General features: G+C 35.9%; 1 protein-coding gene across 3 annotated transcripts in view; it reads right to left on the bottom strand.

Moving 5' to 3' along the window:
* Nucleotides 1-3,470: 3,470 nt before the first annotated feature.
* LOC122839352 (dehydrogenase/reductase SDR family member on chromosome X-like) overlaps nucleotides 3,471-24,528 on the bottom strand; it is a 40,266-nt gene continuing 19,208 nt past the window's right edge. For 2 of the 3 annotated variants that reach the window (XM_044130838.1, XM_044130836.1), the window contains exons 3-7: nucleotides 21,649-21,717; nucleotides 13,177-13,278; nucleotides 10,145-10,352; nucleotides 8,809-9,016; nucleotides 3,471-7,404 (exon numbers count right to left, since the gene is read on the bottom strand). In XM_044130838.1, the coding sequence (XP_043986773.1) occupies nucleotides 7,225-7,404; nucleotides 8,809-9,016; nucleotides 10,145-10,352; nucleotides 13,177-13,278; nucleotides 21,649-21,717 (767 nt within the window). In that variant the 3' untranslated portion in view covers nucleotides 3,471-7,224. The remainder of the gene's footprint in view (nucleotides 7,405-8,808; nucleotides 9,017-10,144; nucleotides 10,353-13,176; nucleotides 13,279-21,648; nucleotides 21,718-24,528) is intronic. The other variant, XM_044130837.1, reaches the window with a different exon arrangement.

The following is a 24,528-nucleotide window of genomic DNA, read 5'->3' on the forward strand; positions in this document are numbered from 1 at the left end:
CACAGGCACCACTGTGGTCTTCACCTTCAGGCCTCTCCAGTTCCTCCCTTAGGCCCTGGTATTTCTCTAGTTTTCATGTTGCAGTCACTTGGTAATATATATATATATATATATATATATATATATATATATATATATATATATATATATATTTTTATATATATATATATTTGCTCTTCTATACGTACATAGAACAAACTATACTCGTGTCCAAGATCTACATCTGCAAACTTCAAAGTTTCCATTTCCAAGGAAAGATTAAAGATGGCCATCAACCAAGCTTGAGTCACTTAACCACTCTAAAATGTAAAAAAAAAAAAGCCCTATCTTTGACATTGTGCTTTGACATTGTGTCCAAACATGATGAATATGATGTTGAATGCTCTTACAAAAGCTTCACTTATGGACCCAAACCACATCTGTGTCTATTTACGTCATTACTGTCTTTGGTGCAGACCCATTACCGACACAACCTTTGACCTCTTGTGCTGTATTTCAAAGTGTATCTACATTTGTGTCCTTTCGTCCATCCATCAGACAAGGTCCATGTTTCATGTCATCCTGAGCTGTTAGCCTGCATTAGACACTGCTGCCCGGAAGATTAATGTCTGCCTTATTCTCAGGCTAACAGACTACTAATAGGGGAGTCTGCAGATAAAGACGGAGACATCTGTGGTTGAAAGCTCATTTTGACCGATTTTGTCATATGTTTTATTGTGTTATCCTGAAGTAAGATGTCACATTTATGACTAAAATGCTAATATTTGTCTGTATGTTAGTCCTGCATTGTACAAGTATTACCACTCGTTGTATTTGTTCCACACATCAAGTAAAGGTCATTTTCTTTTTTTCCTGCTGAGAAATCTGTTCAGTGCATCTGTTAAACACATCTGTTCAGCACAATGACTTCAGATCTGTGCAAAGAAGACCTTCTGGAATTACTAAGTCTTTCATTCCTATACTTCAATTTTCTGCTTTGATTCAACACAGTCTTGTTTTCTGTTCATCTAAATTAGGGCCTATGACTTGGTTTGGAAATATCCTCAATGTTTAATAATGTTTATTATTATTTATATTATACATTTAGCTCAAGATAACCTGATGAAACTTCCATTATTCCATTATTAAGCTGGTAACAATTTAGTATTTCATAATACAATTCTTTACCTTTTCTCTTTCTTTGCACTCTCCACACCATTGGTTCATAATTGCTTCACCTTGTTAGGATGTGTAAAAGGCTGTACAATGATTTATTTATGTGAATGCAGTTGTATAATCTGACATTGAAAAGTAAATGTTGCTACACTTAAAGGTGTCCACAGAAATCAATTTGAAATTAATGTAACTAAAGCATCTTCATAATTTCAACTGATCAGATTTTCTGTGGAAACTTGAAATTAAAAATTTATGACCTCATGTGTCCTTGGAGTAAAAGAACTGTTCCTTGAATTGCTCTTCAAGCTTAAAGCAACTGGATCTGTAACAAAGGGTCGAGGTTACACTTTTGATGAGTTTATCTTTAAATAAATATTCAGAATTTGCAGTGATATTATAAACAGCAATATTTGAAAACCCAGGTTTTTCCATGTTCTCTTTCGGTTTAGAAATCTCTTTTGTTGGATTTGATTGTTCCTATGAATAAAGCTTTCGAAAATTTATAGCTCAATATCCTATAAATTTTTATTGTTACATAATGCTTCCCTGATAAATGATTCAATTTACAGCTTTGTCATGAAAATACTCAGCAGGTTTGGAACGAAGCAGCTGTTTTGTTTACATGTCTTTACTAGACTGAATAAAGTGTGGAGTGTGTTTCATATGTGTGCTCTCCACACCAACTACATTAGTTGTTTACTACCTTGTGAAATAATGATTTCACTTCCCTGTCTTTGTCATCACCTGTCCATGGGTAACTGGATATGAAATGACTTATTATTGGTTCTGGTTTCTGTTTCTAACCCAGAGAACCAGGAATACTCGGTTGTCTTTCTCCATCTCCATAAGAAAACCTCAACCCCCGACATGATTGTTGTTGTTCTGAGCATACAAAATTAAACTGAAATGAACTGAACTCTAATATAAGCTATAAGCAATGATACATCACAAGGCTTTTGGCAGTAATTACATAAAGAAAGGCTTACTCTCCACTTCCCTCTTCGTGGCACAGCATAGTGTGGGTTAATTATATATCCATAAGGATTTCATGCAGAAAGAAACTCAATTTAATGGCTAACTAAGAATTATTAAGTATAATTATCCCACAACAGATTATAATTAATGTTAATCCACAATCTGTCCAGAACACTTAAGCATCAATTGTGCAGTCATTAATGAGGATGCTTGCATTGTTATTTTTAATCTAATTTCCTTCATATGTTCTTTTTGAATGAGTTGACGCTGCAGTCAGTTAAATGTAGAGAAGCTTTATATTTTTATATGCCTTTGGTGAAAAGTTGCTGTCTTCTTATGTCAATTATGTCAAAGAATGATTGCAACAAGCAGATGCTGCCCCAACATTACTGGGGTAAGATGTTTATTTTGGTTCTTTTTTCTTTCTTTACAAAACAACAACTAAAATGTCTTTAATGAAATAGGTTTTATGGCTGAGCAGCTAAAGAATTATATTTAATAATTCCATTAACTTTCTCAGAATTTTAAATAAATACATTTCACTGAATAAGCAAACATATTCAGGGAATGAATTCAATTGTGCACAATTGCAATCAAATAATGTTCCAATGTCCTCTACCTACATTCCCTTCACCCACATTGTTGATGGTGTCCATTTTTCTCCCAGTGAAATCACTAATTTTTGCCTGTGAAAGTGCAAAATTAATCAATATTGAAGATACAAGGTCCTTTGTGTAAATACCTAGCAGACTTTGCAACTAGGTATGTGTGAGTCATTTATCTAGAGAAAATGGCAGCATGCTGTTTTATGGTAAGTAAACAACATGGTGGGGTCAGTGTGACGCTCTGGCAATATTCTGCTAGCCAAATTTAGGTTGTGCCTCATATTCACATCCTTATAGGAAGATTTCTCTTAGCTGAAGAGTCTAGTAACTTGGCCATATTGTACATTGAAGGATAATCTGTTCAAACATCTTTCATGAGCATCAGTTTAAGCCAAACCTTTTTTCATGCAGGCTACAACTATAAAAAGGATTTTTTTCCCCCACATTTTCATAAAATAATAAATAATCTGCAGATAGCAATAATTTTTTTTTTTTACTATAGTTTATACTATGCTTAAAATAAGACAAATGTCATAGACAAAATAGAAAATCTATCCAAGGAAATGTAATGTCCTCTGAAATGATGGAAACATGGGGACATACCAGTGTGTGTCTCACATATGGATCTGAGAATGTCTCAAAAGTTCAGACTTTGCTTGAGGCTGGTAGTCTCATTCTGAGCATATTCAGGCTGACAGATTCATGATGAGACGGTGCAAAGAGATGGAGAGCGAGTGGCACAATGATATGTTTATTGAGAGACTTTGGATAATAGAAAAAATAGGGGTGGCTGCTGCTGGAATGTTACAACCGTAGACGGGAAACATGGACATCAATTCCCTTAACTAAATAAACACTTACAGGCATACAGGCACACGTAACCAAACAGTCTCCATCCGAACGCTCTTGAGAGGAAAAACTTACGGCAACGCACGGGACAAGACGGTATAATAGTTAATACTAGTTCAGTTCCACATAAGAAAATTCACAGTCACATAAGAGGGAGTTCTTTTTTTTTTCCTTAGGCACAGAAAAAGCAATAATATGTGCATCTCAACAACAGCAAAAATTATGAGAAAAATAAAACACATTTTCTTAAAACCTCAAAGTGCCGAGATGAACTGAGTTTTTACCATGATTCTGTTTTTGTTGAGTCTCAAAAATGCAAGCCTGGACTTAGAACAAGTACAAGGTTTCCATGCTTTAAGTGAACCGGGAGAACAAACATATTTTCTTATACTTTAATTGTCCCAAAGTAAGGACTCAGTTCATCTGGCTCCCCTTTTAAACTCAGCTCTTCATATACATATACACATTTAGGATTTTGCAAAACATGGGACTAGAACATTTAATATAAATGTAATCCCAGGTCAGTCAAAGGAATGGCTATTAAAGCATTTCAATCTACACACACCTCCACTGGTCTCCTCCGGTGGTTTAAATAATCAAATACATGTTAATCACGTAGACGAAACCACTGACAAATACTTACTGGAGCCTTTTTAGCTCCGTTTCTAAATTTGCAGTTTAAGTTCAGACAGTTCACTTGCTTGTTCATGCCTCTGTCAAACACTCACTCTTTGGAGATAACCTTGTGCTCAGATGAAAGCGTCCGAAGCTCTCTTGGTCCCCTCCGCCTCACTCCTCTCATTTAAATACACCTAGTTCAGCAGCTGGACTGAGAAAAACTAGATAGCTCTTTGACAGGATGTAGCACACATTTGTAGCCTTGCACTCTATAGAAGAGCAGAGCTGAGTTGTAAGCTGGTGTTTTTTTCATTTGTGTCACAGGAAGCAAGCACATTTGTTTCTGTGGGAATATGTGTGTTATTTACTCCAGTAGCCTAAGGGAGTCACAATCAAACAAGGAAGCATTGAGGCGAACAGTTTCCGAGTATTGTGTGACAACACTGAGAAGGCAAAAAACAAAATTCATCCAAACACTGAGAAATATTGCTGGCATTGAGTGGTCAGTCCTCACACAATTATGAACCTACAAAAAAAACATCTAATGATTTGTTGGCTTCATAATTGAATGACTGATGTCTTGAAGCAATGACATAAAACTGTTGTGACTGGTCAAGGTGGAGATAACTCATTTACTGGACTTCTGGTGCATTTGTATATCCAAATCAAATTACTAATAAATCATACTTGGACATGGAGAAATTGCAAACGCGTCATAACACAACATTTTGTTGTTTTTACAAATAAACCTGACGAACATAGCAAAGGGTCTGAAAGTCTGTTCAAGTGTTTCGCAACAGACTGTTCTCTTAAACTTCTCACAAATATCAAAGCAGGACAAATGTTGTCTTTGATTAAAGTCAACCTTCAAGACTGTTTTTTTAACTAACAGAAATATTCTGTGACAGATGCATCTTTCTTGTAAGCAAGTAAAAAATATAACAGAGTTTTCTTTCAGCCAGATGACCAGCAATTTTTGGGTTAGAGGGAGTTCCTTTTTTTTATTAATTGGAGGAAAACCCTGGTGCTCCATGATTCCATCTAATCTCCTGTTCAGATGAATTTGACACAAATTTTTTTTTTTTTAATAACTTGATAGCAGTGCATACTAACAGTTATTATAATCACTGGACAAACTATACAGACCTGTCTGTGTCCTACGGCTCCTGATCTTCACAATTAAACATTTCTTTACTATGAATCTAAAACTGAACCCTCCCTTTTTATGACATCTTGTTTTATAGAAAGCAGACAATTGCTGACAGACAAAGTTTTAGGATACTTCAGGTATAAGTAAAAAAAAAAACTGAAGTTTTTTTACTTAAAAAAAAACAACAGGCCAGTAAAATGAAGTCCTTCACCTACCTTTAGCTGTCCAAATAAATTAACAGGAAAAGGACAGAGCAGGTTATCTATGCTCTCATTTAGGGAGGAGTAACAGATTCGGTTTGACCTCACAGTTTTCTGGAGGAGACATTGTGAGCTGCATCCCTAAAAGGATCCAGACATCTACTTAAGAAAAGGCAAAACCTTTAAATGTAGCTATTCTAAAGAACATAACACTAAAAATCTCTTCTTTGCACATCTTCGTACATGTGGACAGAGAAATTTCAAAATTACTCATATATTTGGGAACTTCTCTGCTTCTATGCTGAATGTCTGTGCCAGTAGCTAAATTAGCTACCACAGTGATAGTATTGCTCTATATACAGCAAATTAAGATAAGAGGCTGACTTCTAAATGGCAAAGAATTTAGCCTAAGAATGTCAATTTGAGATAAACGTTTGATCTTCAATGCTAAAATGCATTAATCACAGTGGAGAGGGCATTATGGCGCATCTTGTGTGAGGGTGTAGCCCTGCATGAGAGACTGAGAGACAGCTGTGTTTGTTTGCTGAATAAGCCTTCGCCTGGATGTGCTGCTTCCAGTGTTTTCCGAGTGAGCGTCTGTGTCAGCTCACCAGATAGAGTTTTATTCTCATCATGGAGATTTTTCCATCCCACAATGCACTGGGAGTGGCGCCAAATAAGGAAGCGGCATTAGCTGCAGCTGTGGGGAACCAATCACAGTTTGTGCGCTAGAAAAAAAACAAAAAGAAAAAAGTGCTTTCTCTTTTCCCCCTTCCTCCAAGACTGGTTATTGTTTTGTTCCCCATCAACATTTATTGGGTCCATAAGAGTTCATCCTAGACTTCTGTGCATACTGCACACATGTCCCCGACGTAAAACAGGTAAAGATCAAAAAGGTAAACTGATGACTGATTTCTCCTTTTTTCCTTTTTTTTGCAATACATTATTTTTCAAATGTTGAATCATTCACAGACTGAGGGAGAATTGTTCCAAGTTCAAGTCTGTTGAAAGTGATTCTTCACATATCCTTCTAGACCATTTTTAGGCGCTAAGCAATGTCTTTAAAGTAAGCAAAATCTTGACAACCTGTCTTACTAGACAGTAAGAGCTCTAGAATAAGAGAAAAATATAAAGTGCTTTGAGTGAAAAAGATGGATTTATGTATTGATAACAACAGTTACTTTTCTGTACATCCTAGATTTCAAACATTAATTTTACTAATGTGTACCTTTTCATCATCACTTAACCCAAACATTTGGATTGTTGGAAAAAAAAAAGTCTTGTAACTGATAGATTTAGCAATTTTTAGATGGCCAATTATTAATATCCAAGAACAAATTCACTGATTGCTGAAATCTTTTCAGTGGGTCTGCTGGATGACACAAATTTATGTATATCTGCATATAATGTTTGATTAGAAAGAAATATGAATAAAACAACATAATATAAAAACATATTCTATTCACGTTAGCCCTTCATAAGCAGGTTTGGAACAACAGCTTGCCAAACCCTACGCAACCAATCACAGTTCTGTCTGTGCAACCAACACCTTCATGTGAGATTTGGAAAATAATTTTAAAAAGGGTCAGAAATAATGTAAGCCCAAGTTTAAGGTCTTTATGTGAAGCTTTCAAATAGATTTAGTTCTCTCAGTCATCTTTAGAGTCCCATGTTACTGTAATCCCAGCAACTGGAGGCTGATTTCCCATAAACTCAATGGAAGCTGAAGGTCAAATATAGGTGGGGTTGTCATCTCCCTTCGCCCATTGGCCCAGTAGCCTCCGCCAGAAGCCTCATCCAGGGCTGGTGACAAAGTAGCTGACAGTACAGTGGCAGCGCCCTCTGCAGGAGTCTATGGAAAATACAAATACATGCAAAATAGTTTGAGATGCCAAGAAGGTATTCTTGCATACATATCTAAAGCAAAAGCATTGACAAAAATAATTTTAAAAAATGGCAGTGGAAATAGCATGAAAAGTATTTACTGTGCATGAAAGCAGAACGACTGCTGTCACTGCAAGTTAAAATAAGGAAGAAAGTTAGGCTCAAACAAAACGTGAGTTAGTTTGAGACGTAAGTGTTGGATGTAGTGTTGAAATTTTAAGAAAGATTTACTGTCACCATAAGCATATTTTAAAAATGCCTTCTAAGAACATGAAAAGCATTGTTCTGTGATAAGCATCATGTACAAGTCATATCGAATCACAGTATGTACAAAATGTAATTTCATTTGTTCTTTTGTAGGATTGTATTTGTTCACGTCAAAGGGCTTAACCACCAACAATAGTTTCTGAGAAGAAATGTAAACCTAAGTACAAACATTATTTAGGTTACACGTAATAGAGTGGAATGGAACAAGGAATAAGTATTACACATATAAAGAACGCTGCAACATAGCATAGGAAGACGGGACATTAAAGCAATTCTGCTCTCAATCTATTGATCTATTGGTTTAGTGCAAATTGATGACCTACAAAAAAGGTTTCTTGTTACCATGGTACTGCACAAGCAACTGGTAATGGGAAAGAGAAGAGAGCTCTCTCAAAACCTTCTCAACCTGAGGTTTGCAAAACATACTGAATGCATTGGCTGCATGTGTAAATCTCAGCTTCTGAATCATCCAGTGTGCAAAGTTGGGGCCATAATGAAGAAATGGTAAGAACTTTATTCTGCTATTAGTCAGCCACAACCAGGTGCTCCTGACAGACTCTTTGGTAACACTTTATTTGATGGGTTGTGAATAAGACTGTCATGACAATATCATAAATATGACATAACACCTGTCATGAACATGAGTAAGTCTTCATGAATATTTATGACTATTGCCATAAAGGGTCATTCAGTAAATCATGACACTTTTAATACAAAGTTTGCTATGACAACCTAACATTAACCAAGAAATTATGATCTGACATAAATTTGTTATAAAAGTATTACTGATTAAACTTTAAAAATGATGTAGCTTTATGTCATTAAAGCTAATGTTTAATCAGTAATACTTTTATAACCAATTTATGTCAGTTCATGATTTCTTGGTTAATGTCATGACAGTCTTATTCACAAGCCGTCAAATAAAGTGTTACCAAATTCTTTAAATAGAGTTATCACTCACTTCACAAAGAGGAGGTACTGGAATTGGGGTTCTTTGTTCCAATAAAACACGGACAATGCACAAAATTAAAATGTCTTTGTTAGGGGTTTGTTTTTCTCCTTAAAAAACATCAATATATATTTTTAGAAAACATGAAACATTTACCCTAAACAGGATCCGAGCAATTAGACTTCGTGCCAAATGTAGAGGTGTGCAAAGATGTCTATATAAAGCCGTATCCACCATGCCTGGATCCACCGCACATGAAACCACTGGGAAACCTTCTCTCTGCATCTTCTGGTGAAGGTGGGAACTGAACAGCACCTGTGCCAGTTTACTTCCACAGTAAGCAGCATGAGGTGAATAATGTTGGCTGAAGAAACAGAAAACACAACAGTACTTTAGACTTTAACGATAACCCTGAATAACTGTGTTAATTAAATCAGTAATCTGAATTATCAATAGTATTCTCTGATTAGTGAGTCTATGTTTTTAGCTTTCAATATGAAAGCTTAGACTGATTTCATAATAACATTTATGATATGCATTGTGATATCATTGAGAGTTCACAAAATAGAAACCCTAAAATAACCCCTTTTGTTCTTTCAAAAGACATCAAAATTGACACGGTGCTCCCTTTTATCCCCAACAATAAATCTGTCAGGTTTGATGCAAATCAGATAAAGACAAATGATAAAAAAAAGAAAACAACTGTCAGGCTACCATTTATTTATCAGAAGGATAAAAAGTCCCTCATAAAAAGTTTCACATTTCCAATAATAATACAAAAAACAATTATTCCATATAATAGTATCTTCGTATGCCAACGCCACATTAATGATGAAGCAAAACAGAATGACAGCATGTTTCTAAGCAGATCGGTATCTCACATTCATTACAAGCGCATCACAAAAGTACAAGAAAAGTCCCGTTAGAGCTTTCTTTATGTTACAGATGGTTATCACTACCACAAGTGCTTTGCCTGGAAGACTTCAGAGCCACGAATGAAAGTTAAAGAACATCAGCTATAACCCATGGACATGCTAATGAGCAAAAATAATGAAGAATCTAAGCTGCTAGTACTTCCTGACAGCAGTGATAAGAGCTGAGACGATAATGAAACATGTGAAACCATTTTCATCTCATCAATGCCAAAACAAACGGAAACAACTAATGATAATGCAAACACCAAGACATCGAGTATAACAACATCTGGTATGAAATTGTTTTCTGAATGAGGAAAAAATACCACAATCATTCCCTAAGCAAAAAATATACAATTTTCATGGTCCTGTAGAGACACACCAAACTGCAATTGCAGAAAAAGGCTGAATAAATGTCCCACTTTTAAGATTTTAATTTCTAAAAAAAATATTAAAAAATTTTCTTTCACTTCGAGATTCTGTACAAAGTTGTGAAGGTCTATTAGCAACCAAAATTTTATCTGTAATGTGACAAAATGTGTAGAAATTTCATGAAAGTGGAAGAAGTATGTACCCACCAGCTGTTTAAGTCATTCAGTTTGATTTCCCCGATGGAATGAGCTGACGACGAAACATTGACCACACAGGAGACGTGACCGGGCTTCCCAGAATCCTTCAGTGCATCCAGGAGGAGCCAGGTCAACAGAAAGTGGCCTAGGTAGTTCACACCAAAGTGCTGCTCAAACCCATCCTCCGTTCGGCTCTCGGGAACCAGCATCACACCGGCTTAAGATAAACAAAAGTCAACATATCTGTTATTAGTAGCTTCATATGGGAAACCCTCCCCCCACATCCAATCATAATAAACACAACTCTCAACTTTTTATTAGATTTGGAGAAACGCTTGAGCAAAGGAAAATACTCCAGATTTTGCTTGGGGGAACAAATCTGACTGTACGCTGCAGTGCCAGCGTTCAGTCTAATGCTACAGATTCTTGTTTACTGCATTATAAAGGTTTAAAAAACAACGTTTTGTTAGGATGACGGACCTTCAAAACAAATCGACTTCCAGCTTTCTCACAAGGAACATCAACTTCAAGTCAAAAGGATCTGATAGCAATTTTTTAGAGCTTGTCATGTGTGAGGGCCTGGTGACCAACCAGGGGTGTACCTCATGTCTCAGCCATTAAAATTGAACTTGTGAAAAATGTTTCTTGTTTAGGAGCAATCAAAATGACAAACAAGAAGGGACTGCTTGTGACACTGGTTTGGTCGTTAGCTTTCTGTTGTCACCGCCACCTCTTGTTCCGATCAGAAATTCTTTATGCTATGAGCAATCACACTTTCTTTCCAACCTGACAGTGATTTAAAATGTCAACAGCACAGACGTCGTGTTGCGCCCAGAAACGACAAGGGTGACAGACATTGGCAACCTTCCCAAAAACTCACTGCTTCCTCTGCGTACAAGGAAAGGGCCTTTGGATACAACAACCATTCACAGCAAAACTCAAAAAAAGAGAATTGTGTGCTGCTCCCTTGGATATGCTGCACCAATGATCCCTATCTATCACGGGTAAACAACCACTTAATTTAATATGAGGTTTGTGTGCCATCAGTCACCCAGAGTCTCGCATCGTCTCTCTCTCCAATTTCATATGAAAAACTCTTGGGATAAACATGATCTGGAGAAATTGTTGAAATTTATGTCATAGACGCTTGTCTGCATGCGTAAACAGACCATTTTAGTCCTGGCACAGAGAGCTGCAATCAGTGATTACTTACAGGAAGTTACAAGACCTTGGCAAGTTCGAAATTAGATAATGGGACTTTTAGCATCGATTAATCATTCACTCATGCTAGTGGATTTTCATTTCCAAAGCTATTTGTAATTTTGACCTAAAGACAATCACAGAAAGTAGTACCATAACAAATCAAAGTGAAGCAACGCATGGGATAACTTAAAGTGGGATTTATTTAACAAAAATCATAACTGGGTAAGGAGGAGAGGTAGAAAGGGAAGAGGGTGGCAGAAAGACAATTAAAACCTACCCACCCTGAGTTCTGTACTTCTCACGTTACTGCTAGAAAACCCCATCTCAGATTAACATCTCAAAGTTTAGCAATTAAATTCATGACGAACAGAGGAAGGTACAGAAAACACAACAAAACTGAATAATTGAGTAACTTAAATGTAAATATTACGTGTCATATCTGCCTCTAAAGGAGAGTTTAATGAAGAGGAAAGAGGTGCTTGAGTTCAATTTCTATGTATATATGTAAAATGTTTCTCTAAACGGTGCAACTGAGATTTAAATCCTCTGCACAGAATTTAAATTCTGACACTGTTGACAGCATTAAAACTACACTACAGTGTGAGGATTTAAAACTTGTTCTGAATACATACTGTAATGCACATGCAAAGCCTTGCATAGGTATTAATACTGCTTTAACTTTTCCACACGTCGCCATGTTACGAACACCAACCTCTTTGAATTTTTTTTTTATTACCAACATATTTTTATTGAGTTTTTACACTTTGGAAATACAAGCATGTAGTTATTTGAACAGGTTCTCTTTGTAGTCATTACATGACAGTAATTATTTTACTCAACCCAGAGAAATAAAATACAACAACAAACAAAAAAATAAAAAATAATAATAATAGTAAAAAACAAAACAAAGAACACAGCTTCTCAAAAACTGGGGTATTCACACAGATTACAAATTGGTCAGATATAATTATACACATCTATACAACATGGCACACCACAGGTTCTGGCAAATCAGAACTCAAACAAACCCTCTGTCAAGTCTAAGTCCTTAATAAAGTTAATGAAAGGCCCCCAAATCCTCTCAAAAAGATAGCCTTTGGATTTCCTAATATATGTTATTCTTTCTAGCGGCAAATTAGACGACATCTGTTTTAACCACTGCGTGACACTAGGTCTATTAACCTCTTTGAATTTTAATGGAATTTACCTGTCCACAAACAAGCAGTGCAAGATTCTGAAGTCGGGAGAAAATTATTTATTTATTTATTTTTGGCTGTTAAAAAGTAAAATAAATAAATAAAAATCTAAAGGATTGGACATGCATTTTCAGTTTTGCTGCAATTATAGCAGCATAACTTTAGAAATAAAGCCAACATCTTTAAACCTCAGAGTGAAAAATCTAAATATCTTTGCAAAAAAGTTCAAGCTCTGTCAGATTAGGTGGAGAGCATTCAAGGTTTTGCATCAGACTCAATTTAATTTTTTACATGCTAGCCCATGCATATGCTTTGAACTAAACCAATCCATTGTAGTTCTGGCTGACTGTTTTCATAGTTGTACTCCTTGGAGGTAAACATCCAGCACTGTTTCTCCTCCAGAAAACTATCCACCATGGTTCACCCTGACAGAGAGCATTTTCACATGTTTGTCTCTTTCTTTCACTTCATACCCATGAAATACTATGTGCTACTCTATCACATAAAGCCCATAAAATTGCATTGAATTTTGTGGTTGTAATGCGACATAATGTGAAAAAGGTCAAACAGGAATGAATATGTTTGCAAGAAACTTCATATAATGACTACGCCACAAATTAAGACTATATGTCTCTTACCTACCATTATTTACCAAAATATTGAGTGGCAGGTTCCTCTTCTTGAAGCTGTCAGCAAATTGTTGGATTGACTGCAATGAAGCAAGGTCCAATTTCTCAAACTCCACTGCAATGGACAGAAACACATACACACACGCACACACACACACACACACACGCACACACACCCACACAATGATTGTAAATGGATTATTCCTGCAAGCACTTTTGCCAGACATCAAAGAGCGTATTAATCATCTCTTATAGTGGGCTCTCCCACTGCTATTTCTTAGTCCATCATTTCATATCTTAAATTACTAATTTTGTCAGAACCCATCATAGCTTAAGACTTTGCAATGTGAGCTTTAGTGCATGATAAGATAGAGGTAAGAGAACCCTACAAAGGAGCCAAGATGGCTCTGCGTTTTGGTGATGGTTTATCTTTGAACAGGGTTGCTGCACATTTGTCATGTCAAATTCATTTCTGAAATGGAAAATAGAAAAGTTAACCATGAATTTACTGCTAGTGTTTTAAGTTCTTAGATACTTCTGAAAACTATGGATAGGTTCAGTGAGAGCAAGCAAGAAAGACAGCATGAAAGAAAGCAAGCAAGAAAGTATAGAAAATAAAGCAAATGAGGAAAAAGAAGCAAAAACAAGTTCTTGCTATATTTGGACATAAGGAAGGAAACTAATGAAGGAAAAGAATAAAGTATAGACTTAATGACTTTAGAAAATTATTTTCATAATTATTAAACACCTAAGGTGTTAAAACATTAAATGACACCTCTGGATGCAATTTAAATGACTATAATAGTCACAGAAAGTTTTCTGCATAATTGCATTAAATGAATAATTGGTTTAACAATGTAATGTAACCTTAGGATTGAAGTTTATTTTCCCCTCAGAGAATATTAAACTGCAAAAGATCAAAGGAAACAGATATTTCTGCTTTCGCAAGAAAGCAAAAAAAGTCTCCACATTCTGAAAACTTATCTTTTTGGAGAATTGGAGATTTAAAATGGGTCACAAAACTACTACAGTTTTTCCAAAATCAAAATAAGAAGAAAAAGCAGAAATAAAACATTGCACCCCTGGAATAATGTAGGCTATAGAATCTTCAAATATTATTGAGCTCTTGTTTCTGTTTTGGTCTTCATTTACTATTTCAATAAGTGAAAACACTGATGGGCAATAGTGTTTTTCTCCAATTGCTCTCTAGCAGCAAAATGCCCCTTCTGTTGCGGTCATGAATGCAGAGTCATTTAGACTCTCATGAAGAAATGGTTTAGATTCTCCCTCCACGATCCATCCACCTCTAAATTTATTATAAGTTAAATTTCATGTATTACAAGCACAGCAATAAGAACTATGTTGTATCTTTTTGTTTCTCTTTTTTACTGTAGCTGATAGATTCATATAAACACTTAAAATGGCTGTTGGAATGCATCATGAAAATATGTAATATGCTGCCTCTTAAATTGCTTCAGAATTTGCAAAATAACATGACAGTGAAAATTTAATACTTCACAGTTTTAGAAAGAATACAGAATACTGCCTCATTATAGTAAAAATGTTAAAGAGAGGAACTTACAGTCCATTCGGTTTGATAAGTATACCTCAAAAAACATAAATTCTTCAAAATATTCAAAGAGTAGGAGCTGTTTTTCTCTCAAGCCCACTTCCAAGGCTTTAATCCAAACCTTTATGGATAAAAGCACTGCCTTTATTTTCCAAACCTGAATAAAGGTCTTGGCCTAATCTTTTTTTATTTTTTTTTTTGCTTTCTTTCAAACACAACATAAACAAGCAGATCAGGACTTTCTTTTTTTTTTTACCCCTCCAGGGGGTCTTTTTGTGGGCTCTAGTGTCCCTCATATGAAAGTAGGCTGACAGGAAAGGCGGAAGGAGAGGGGGGAAGAAATGCGGCAAATATCATCGGGTCTGGGAGTCGAGCCTGCGACGGCCGCGTTGAGGACTCAAGGCCTCCAAACATGGGTCAAGCGATCCCCTACGCCGCCACGGCACGCCCCAGATCAGGACTTTTTAACAGAAAGCAATAATATATTATTCCTATGTGTGAAGAGGTTCACATATAATGGACAAAGACAGAAAGAGGACTGAGAGGGAAACAGAGGAGAGGAGATTTGATGGGACTGATAAAAAAAGGCTGCAGAGACGGTGAGAGTGCGGCTGTCCATGATCAAGATCTGATAGCAGACTTATCTCCAGGCCTTGCCATTCACCTCTTTCTGACTGCACATGTGAGACAGAGAGATTGAAAGGGCGAACTTAATGTGTTTGAATGGCTCTGAGCACGTATTTGCTTCCTTTTGGGGATGCATTTGCCTTTCCAGAAAACAGGGACATTTCTATGTCTCTGTGAATGCAGAATTAATCATGTGTTTGAATGATATTGTCAGCACATCATGAACTTTAGGAAAAATACAATAGTTTTATAGTATAGTATAGTATAGCATAGTATAGTATAGTATAAAGTGTAAAGAAAGATGTATTTATTCCATGACCTGCCTTCATTCACATGCTTTTGTCCACCTGTGGTCAGATACAATAGAGGTTGAAAGAAAATGTCTATATTGTTTTCAGTCTATTGTAAAGAAATCTGTTGTTCAACTAAATGAAATCTATGGTTGCTCAGAGTCTTCTTACTTTGATAAGCGGTCATAGTATACCACATTTCATTACATCTAGTCCAGAGATCAGAGATTTGAACAGGTTCATAACTATACGATTTAATGAAAAGGCCAAGGTTATCTTAACTGACAAATGACATGGTACACCTGGGTACACCTTTAAATTAACAACCATTAGCAGTAAAAACTGACCCATCTTTATTTGACTGGTGACAGAAAAGCTGCCAGGGGAGCAAGTTAAACAACTAGCAAACAAAATTTACCAGAAGACAGTCTTCAGGTAAATTTTTTTTTTAAGCGCAGAGATTTTTTTTTACTACCCCCAGAGAACAATTCATAAATTTAAGCAGTCAGCAGATGTGTTGTCAAGCTAAACAGACTTGAGCTGAATAAACCAATCAGCGCAGAGAAACCTGCACCAATTGGAATTTTGTAACCGATTCCGATCTCAAGTTCTTATAAAGCATTTCCCTGATACCAAAACAACTCAAATTCAGCAATCAGAGTTATAACCAGAGAACTAATAAAATATTTACTATCATTTTAAAACAAAGACAAATTGACCACATCAATCTGGACACTTTTTGCATAGCAAAAACAGCATTCTCCATCTGTACATCCTGTAGAATGTAGAGCAATGCTCTGGGAAAGAGACTGAAAGCCCAGAGGATAAAACTGAGCATGTTTACTGAACTCTGATAAGCCTTCCTGCGATCTAATAAAAGTCTTGATCTCTTGCAATCTAAAAGCCTGAACAAAATGTAAATAGTATTTCTTTAGAAAACCTTGCTTAGAGTGGTAGTACATAGCTTTTGAATTTTCTTCCCACTGTAACAGCTTCCAGCTCAGTTGCATTGTATGATGGGTTCAGTGATCAAGAAAAACTGAAAAAGATCAGATTTTTTTGATTTGTTGGATGTTAAATACACCCAGAGTACAAAACATTTTGGATTTCTCAACTATGCTGAGAAATATATTTCATCTTGCAGCTGAAGGTTTTATGAATAATGTTTTCATCTTCAGAACTTCAGATGGAAAAAAAACAAACTTATAAAGCCAAACCATCTCTCATCTGTGGTAACCCAGGTTTCCAGCAGTGTGAGAAACAAAAATTGCAAAATGTTCCTACATTTTTCAAGCCCAGTTTTCAAGCCTGGATAAACAGGACTTTCCACTATATTTAACAAAGCAAGTTTTGCTGAACGCCTATTTTTGTCATAGAAACCATAAAATATCACCACCATTTTGAAAATCAAGTAATTAACGTGGTAAGCAAGTGGTGATGATATAATTTGTAAAAAGCAGAGTATTTAGAATAAAGAAATGACAGGAGTGCATCTAGTTTCTCATAAATCCCCATTTCCACCTGGCTTCAACATGCTAGCCTTCCGACTCAAACCACAGTAGATATGATTAAGCAGGATTACACCTAAATCTGATATTAAAATGCATTGCAGTTAAACACATTAAAATCCTCCCCTGGCTGCCAAGAGACCAGAGACACTGCATTACTCACTAGAGGTGTCGGTAAACATCCCTGTGAGAACGGGATGATTTAGCTTTATCCTCTGACCTGATTTAGTGATTGATTTTTAGCCTTAAAATAACACAGTTTGACCTGGACAAAGGCAATAAGATTTGTCATTTAATTACGAATGCGAAAACTACCACTTGATTCAAGAGCAAAAAATGCACAATGAATGAACCGGTACCTCTGAACAAGCTCTCGGAGACAGCAATATAAATAGATGCACTTTGAGTTGTCTGATAAAACTGTGGAATCCAAGAATATTAGCTCTGGGCAGCATGCCAGTGTCAGCTCCTCCACAGATGTTCTTTATTCAGCTGTTGTAAGGGAGAGAGGCTGGCTGGTGTTCAGTCAACTCCAGTTTGTACCATTCATGTGATGCTGCAACCACCAGACTAAAGACAGCTGCAAATTCAAACATGTATATACTTACTTAATCATAAAAACATCAAAATAAAAGAAGCGTTTATCAGTCATGCATATATTTTCTCTTCACCTTTTCATTAGAGCTTGACGAAAACAACAGAAAAAAGAAAAAACCCGACCATTTTGGAGTTAGGTGAAAGATGAAAGAAATTTAATGCACGTTAACCACACACACTTACACAGCTTGCCTTGCTTCACGCTCTTAATTTAGGTCTATGGTTTGAGGCACATTGTGCTACTTTCAATGCACCGTGACTAAAGTTAGTGGACAGACAGCACTGCCTGCAGCAAATATACAGAAACGGCCGGTGTGTTTATGTACATGTTCATAATTTAAGGTAAAATGCCCTAACTTCATGGACTAGCACTCAATTGTGGTCTAAAGTCATTATCATACACCCGCAGGACTGTTTTTAGGTTTTCTAGGGACAGAGGCTGTTTTTAAACCAGGCGATACACTGAAAACGGATGCCAGATGGAGTAAAGAGGTTATACTTCTGCTTTAAAAAATACCTGAAACCCACCCTGAATGAAAAAATTTACATTTAAAGCATTGCTTGATGTGCTTTGGAAAAGCATTAATATCCCTTGATTTTTTTTATATGTGTACATTTTGTCGCTTTCACGCCACAAACTGAATGTATTTTGCTGGAGTTTTATGTGACAGTCCAATAAAAATCAATCCTCCACAATTGCGCTCCCTTGAACCATTACATTCAAGAACTCGGGTCATAAACCTTTTCGAAACTGAGAACTACTTCATGGGAACCAAGTAATACGAAGAGCTACCAGTGTGATACACAAAATTTCCTTTTAATTACATAACTTATTAATTAATGATTTATCTATCCTTGGAACAGCTCCAAAGGCAATTCATATAGTCTTCAGGGGCAGCCTGGAGGGCGAAGGCATCGTGTTAGTGACCCCTGTTCTGGAATAATGTTTAAATGTTATTACATTTGGTGTTTACTTCTGCACATTTGAGATATGCAGAATATATATGTATATATATATATATATATATATATATATATATATATATATATATAGCATTCTTCTTCACAAAACAACACTCAGTCAGATCAGATCAGATCACTTTCCTGATTTTTGTTTTGCTAAATTACCTGAATGTGGTCTTAACTTATGTGGCGTTGGGCTGTTTTTTGCGTGTAACGTAAGGTTAGCATTACACCGATTTATCATTTTTGATCCCATCTTGTAGTCTCAGTGGACATTTCATCTCTTGGCAGTTGAGATGGGGCCCATCCTCTCCTGCCTATTTTTCTACAACTTCACATCAACTCTGTCCAGCTTCTCTGTCCCTCCACACACCATGACGCTACCACCATAAAGTTTCGCCATTGGGATACATGGTTATGTATTGTTAATTTTCACGAGAGCATCTTTTTTAAAAAAAAAAAAAAAAAAAATGTTTGTTGTGTCCAATAAATAACTTGTGGTAACAGAAAATTAGGATATCTTCAACATTTGCTCCACAAGGTGAATGGCTAAAAATAAAAGTGCTATTAACAGATTCTTTCCCTTCAGATGTGGATCTGAGCAGCTCCTCCAGAGTTACCATGGCCCTTTTGGAATGCCCCTTAGACAGACCCACAACCTGTGGACTTGTGGATTTGCAGTTGTGCCATGTTATATTTTTGGACAATAGAATGCTGTTGGTTCAGTAATAAATGAGAGGTTTGGTCTGATTTATCTCCAAACAGTGAGAAAAAAGATGTGTCTTCTTATTAGCTGTATGTCGACTTCTAGTCTCAACTGGATTTGCAAGTTTGAGACTAAAAGATAAATGATGCATGAACAAACCAGAACATACAAAGACATTCAGCACTGAAGTGGATTTTCTTCCCACTGGTGACACCATGAAGTGATCCTCTTAAAACTAAAAGATAAATGATGCATGAACAAACCAGAACATACAAAGACATTCAGCACTGAAGTGGATTTTCTTCCCACTGGTGACACCATATGATAGATGAAACTAAACAGACAAATGTGCACAAACTGGGGAGGATGCCAAAGGCCTTTTGGACAGAGATGTTTAAGGCTGTTGCCTCACATACTAATGAGAATCCATTACTGTCTTGCTCTACACACCCGAACACACGCACATCAACACATTCGCATTCAACGCACAAGCAGCTGACTGTAGACACCCCCATGTCCCTTCTGTCTCAGTGTCTGCCAATTACAAAAGAAGTAATCAATTCTACCATGGCCGCATCCAGGGAAATCGACTTCAATGACACCGGCTACATGCCTGCTGTCTAAGTACCTGACACCCTCAGCCCTGTGCAGCCTTCCACCACAAGGCCAAAGCACACATGCCAAAGTCATGCTCAATAAATGGCAATGCTCAATTGAGAACTACTCTACACAAATAAACAAAATAAGTGGTATTCAACATTTTTAACATGTTTCTGGCCTCAAATTGAAATTAGAACTGCTATCAAAATAAGAAACCTGCAAACAAGAAAAATTTCAGTTTTGCTTTGTTGCGTTTTTGTGCTTTTCTAATCCAGCGGCATGTCTTTAGACAAGCTGATATATTTTCAGCTCTTTCCATTTCATGCCTTCCTTTTTTCAGATTGAAATTTCAGATGGAGAAAATAGTCAGTCAAAGCATTTTGTTGACCACCCATTGATCACTCAATTTAATAGGCCCCCGAAAATATTTTTTTCAAATTCTTATTATTATTACGATAACATATAAAATGAACTTTGAAAACTCCCCACGTTGGAAATCATGACAAGAAAATGGTAGGTAGTGAAACAAAATGTGTTGACTGAAAAAACTGAAGTTGCTGCTTATGGAAGATTCAAACTCACAAACCAAAACCAACTAATAAAAAAGATGTACAATTTGCCAGTAAATAATAATGAAGCATAAGCTTGAATTGGCTAAATTCAAGGCTTTGGCCTAAATTTCCAGGTCAGAACCTTGGAAATCTAGAGATAGGAAATCTATTTCAAAATTTGGTGCAGCTTCTAATTCAAAGAACCAAAAATCACACATATTTGAATTATTGCTGAATGAATGGATGGATGGATGAATGGCCTATTAGTGATGTGTATTTTGCACTGTTTTACAAAATAATTACCAATAAATTCAAATTAAGTATAGTTTGACTTGAAATTCAAGCCAAGCACAACTTCCATTGTGAAGAAAATACAGTGTAGTTCAAACTCAAGGCCTCTTCAACAGAGAAAGGAGTAAGTTATGACATCCTTGTCACGACACTGGTGGAATTGATGGTGCTTTGAAGGTCAGTCGATTTAATTTCTCAACACTGAAGTTAGAGAACCCTGTAAGCTTTAGTCGATGAAGTGATAAATTTCAGCTATCAATTGTCTCTTCTTATTTCCATCACCTCCTCTGTGGCTTCATTTCTTTTCCTGCCTCCTTTCAAGAAACGGTTTTCTTTCATTTATCTTTTGTCACGATGTCCTCTTTTTTCTGCCTTGATGCAGAACATCTTTCACTGGAAAACCATGTCTATGTTCAAATTCATCAACATGGCAGCACAAATTTGAATGGTTGCCAGGTTCTGAGTTTACAGCTGCTGGCCAGCCTGGGTTTTGAATGTAGAGGACAGGAGCGAGAACAAAACTGAAAGTGTAGTTGTGTTGTTTGTACTCCTGCAGTATTTTTATGTCTTTGTTCATCATGGGCACTCCAAGTAGTTAAGAATAGATTAATTAAAGCTTCTGTTTATGTGCCGCTAGGTGTGCAAACAGGTGTATGTGCTTAGATTCTAAAAACAAAGCTGAGACCGTCTTTACTCAGCTTTTCAACAAAACATTTCATTGCTAAATTAAGTCTGCTTTTCTAGAAATATTTGCGTGAATGCTAATGTGTTTACTGTGCTACCTCTGGCCTCCTTGTCCTCTTCACAAATCCTTTTGATGGCAGCAAGACCCCTCTGCTCATCCCTTCCACCTAAAATAGAGATACACAGAGACACAGATGAATATTATGTCTGACAAGGCCTTCAAGGCTTTTTAAAAGAGAAATACACGCAGCTCTTCTGTTATGCAAGTCTTCTATTTCTTCATTTTACAAAACCATATTTCCAAGACGGGTCCTTCAAATTAAATGAAAACTGGATGAAAGCTCCCCGGAGTTGAGATCTCCCTGTTAAAGATTTTATAAACATCTTTTTTTTAACTTATTAAAATCTTGATACAGACTGCAACATTGATTTTAAAAAGTTAAGACATGTTAATACAGAGTTTTAAGGCAAAGTATAATATCACTGTGAAATCCTTTACAGTCTGGGCCCAATAAACAGCTCTTTTCATGTAAATGGACCATTATTAGGATGATTAGACAAAATTTAGCTAAAGCATGTCATCTCTTCAAATTCCTTCAGTTGAAAGATGTCTCGGATAACACAGATTGACAAGCATAAAATAGTGTTTTTGCACCAATTTAGTAGGTTCCAAGGAGCTATTAGTCAAACACCTGGCATTTCTTGGCATGGTGCACACTGTCCTTAAAAAGATGTGAATGGAGAACACAAGTAGAAAAGGCTTTAGAAAAATGGGATAAAACAACACTGTTCATATGCAAATATCAGAATTGTACAACCCTAAAAAAATAAGATAAATCCAAAGCACTGAATCTGAATGATACATCTGGGTTTTGAAGTAATTCAGCCACTTTACTTTAGAAAGATGGATCAAAAAATGTTTTTAATAAAGGCGAGGTACTCTCAAGAATCTTTAAAAAGAGTGAAATTAGAAACTGAAAATTATATGGTGGTTTGCAAATTTAAAACAAATCTAAAATGTTTATGCAATGTGTGTTTTTATGACAAGTGGATGGATTAATGTCTAACTATTTAAAATTTGTCTTAATATATAAAAATTTTAAAAGATTTAAACTGACAGTGAACAAATGAACAATTCCATATTTTCTATGACATTTATGCAGAATTTATTTCACAGTGGAACAAAAATGTAACAAGTTATGCAAATCTCACCAAAATCCCCAAATCATGAGCCTGCAATGAAAAATATGATCATTTGAAAAATGTACTGTACTACTATTTTTTTATGTAGTTGACAAAAAATCTTGCATTTTATATTTGAAACTAAAAATACATTTCAGTAGTTCTGAAAGAACTTTATCAGCCTGTGTCTTAATGAAAAACTGGCCTTATTAAAAGTAAAAGCACAAATATATATATTTCTGTTTTTATTTTTAATTATCTCAGTTTTGATCCTATATGTAGTTTAATATGAAATGGAAGCAGAACATTTTTGGATTAACTAAGAGGTCTTACATGTACCTCTTAAATTGAATTAAAATATAATATCAAAGCAACCCAAAGTAAAAAGATGCAGAGACAAAGACAAAAAAGAGTGACATGGGTGTCTCTTGCTGGACTATACAGAAGAAAAATGCAATTACTATACAATTCATCTTAATTTTAGAACTAAAGACATTAGAAACAAAACTAAGTATGAAAAATGTCATGAGTTAGTCTGCCAAACAAATACAACCCCCATCAATACAAACTTCAGGAAATGATCATTTAACAAAACGTGACACCATAATAATATCTGAATATTTAATTTGATGTAAGAATTTGCCACATATTGACAAACAAACTCATGAATAAACACACACAAAAACAGTTTCACTTAAACCTTTCCAAGGCAACACACACATTCACATTTCCTCTACGACACACTAATCTTGGATTATTACACTTGGCTTTTCAAGGGCACAGCATTATTTGCCCTGATTCACTGTGGTTCAGTCAAGGCTCACGCATGCGGCTTCGCTGCATGAAATGGCACAAGGGTCACACAAACACACAGGTAGCAGACAGCAGAAGGTCAAAGTCTTTCAGTCCTTTTATTTTTTATTTTTTTTTACAATCACTTAAACAGCACATTAATAGACAGACGTTATACTACAGAAAAAAAATCTACCGAACCGTTTCCAGACAAAGCTGCTCAATAAACTTCTGTGCAACCATTTTTGTTCAGACGTTGCTAAATAAACAAAACAGTCAACACAGAGACCAAAGCAGAACATTTTTGAAGCACATTCACATTGTTTTGTGGATGAATATTAACACTCAGCTCCCTGAACACACCATTACAATGGCGTAAAATGGTGGTGGCAGCATCCTGCCACTGGAATGCTGTCCGTCACGAGTTACCAAAAACAACGATGAAAAGAAATACAAGGAAATCCTAGAAGTTAGAACTTGCAAAAGGTTTTAAGACTGAAGGGAAGTTCACTTTCCAGCAGTAATTAACAATTAAATGTTTATTTAATATATTTGAAAACCATTTATAAATTCCTTACATTACAGAATTTCACAATATCTTGTTGCGTCCTGTCATATAAAATCCCTGTAGAGTACTTTGAAGTTTATAGCTGTTCTGTGACAAAATATGAAAATGTTTAAAGGGCAGGAAGATTATTGGAATGCACTATAGATAAGCTCTGCGATGACACACACAAAAACGGGCCATTAGAAAGAGTTTTTAAACTATCTTTTTTAAACATGTTTTTAAACACAAAACTAATGCATCTGGACTTCTGATTCCCATTAGAGTTAAGAGAAAAGATTTCAAAAATTATCTGAGCTGGATTTATGATAAGTGCTCAGAATAGTCTTTATTCTATAAAAACTATCAGGTTTTACTATTTAGTTGTAATGGAATGTTAATAAATGAAAGGTATGATCTCTGCTCCTTTTGCTGTTGACAATATATTTGCAGTATTGAC

Source organism: Gambusia affinis, linkage group LG11, assembly GCF_019740435.1.
Source record: "Gambusia affinis linkage group LG11, SWU_Gaff_1.0, whole genome shotgun sequence".
NCBI classification, from domain to species: Eukaryota; Metazoa; Chordata; class Actinopteri; order Cyprinodontiformes; family Poeciliidae; genus Gambusia; species Gambusia affinis.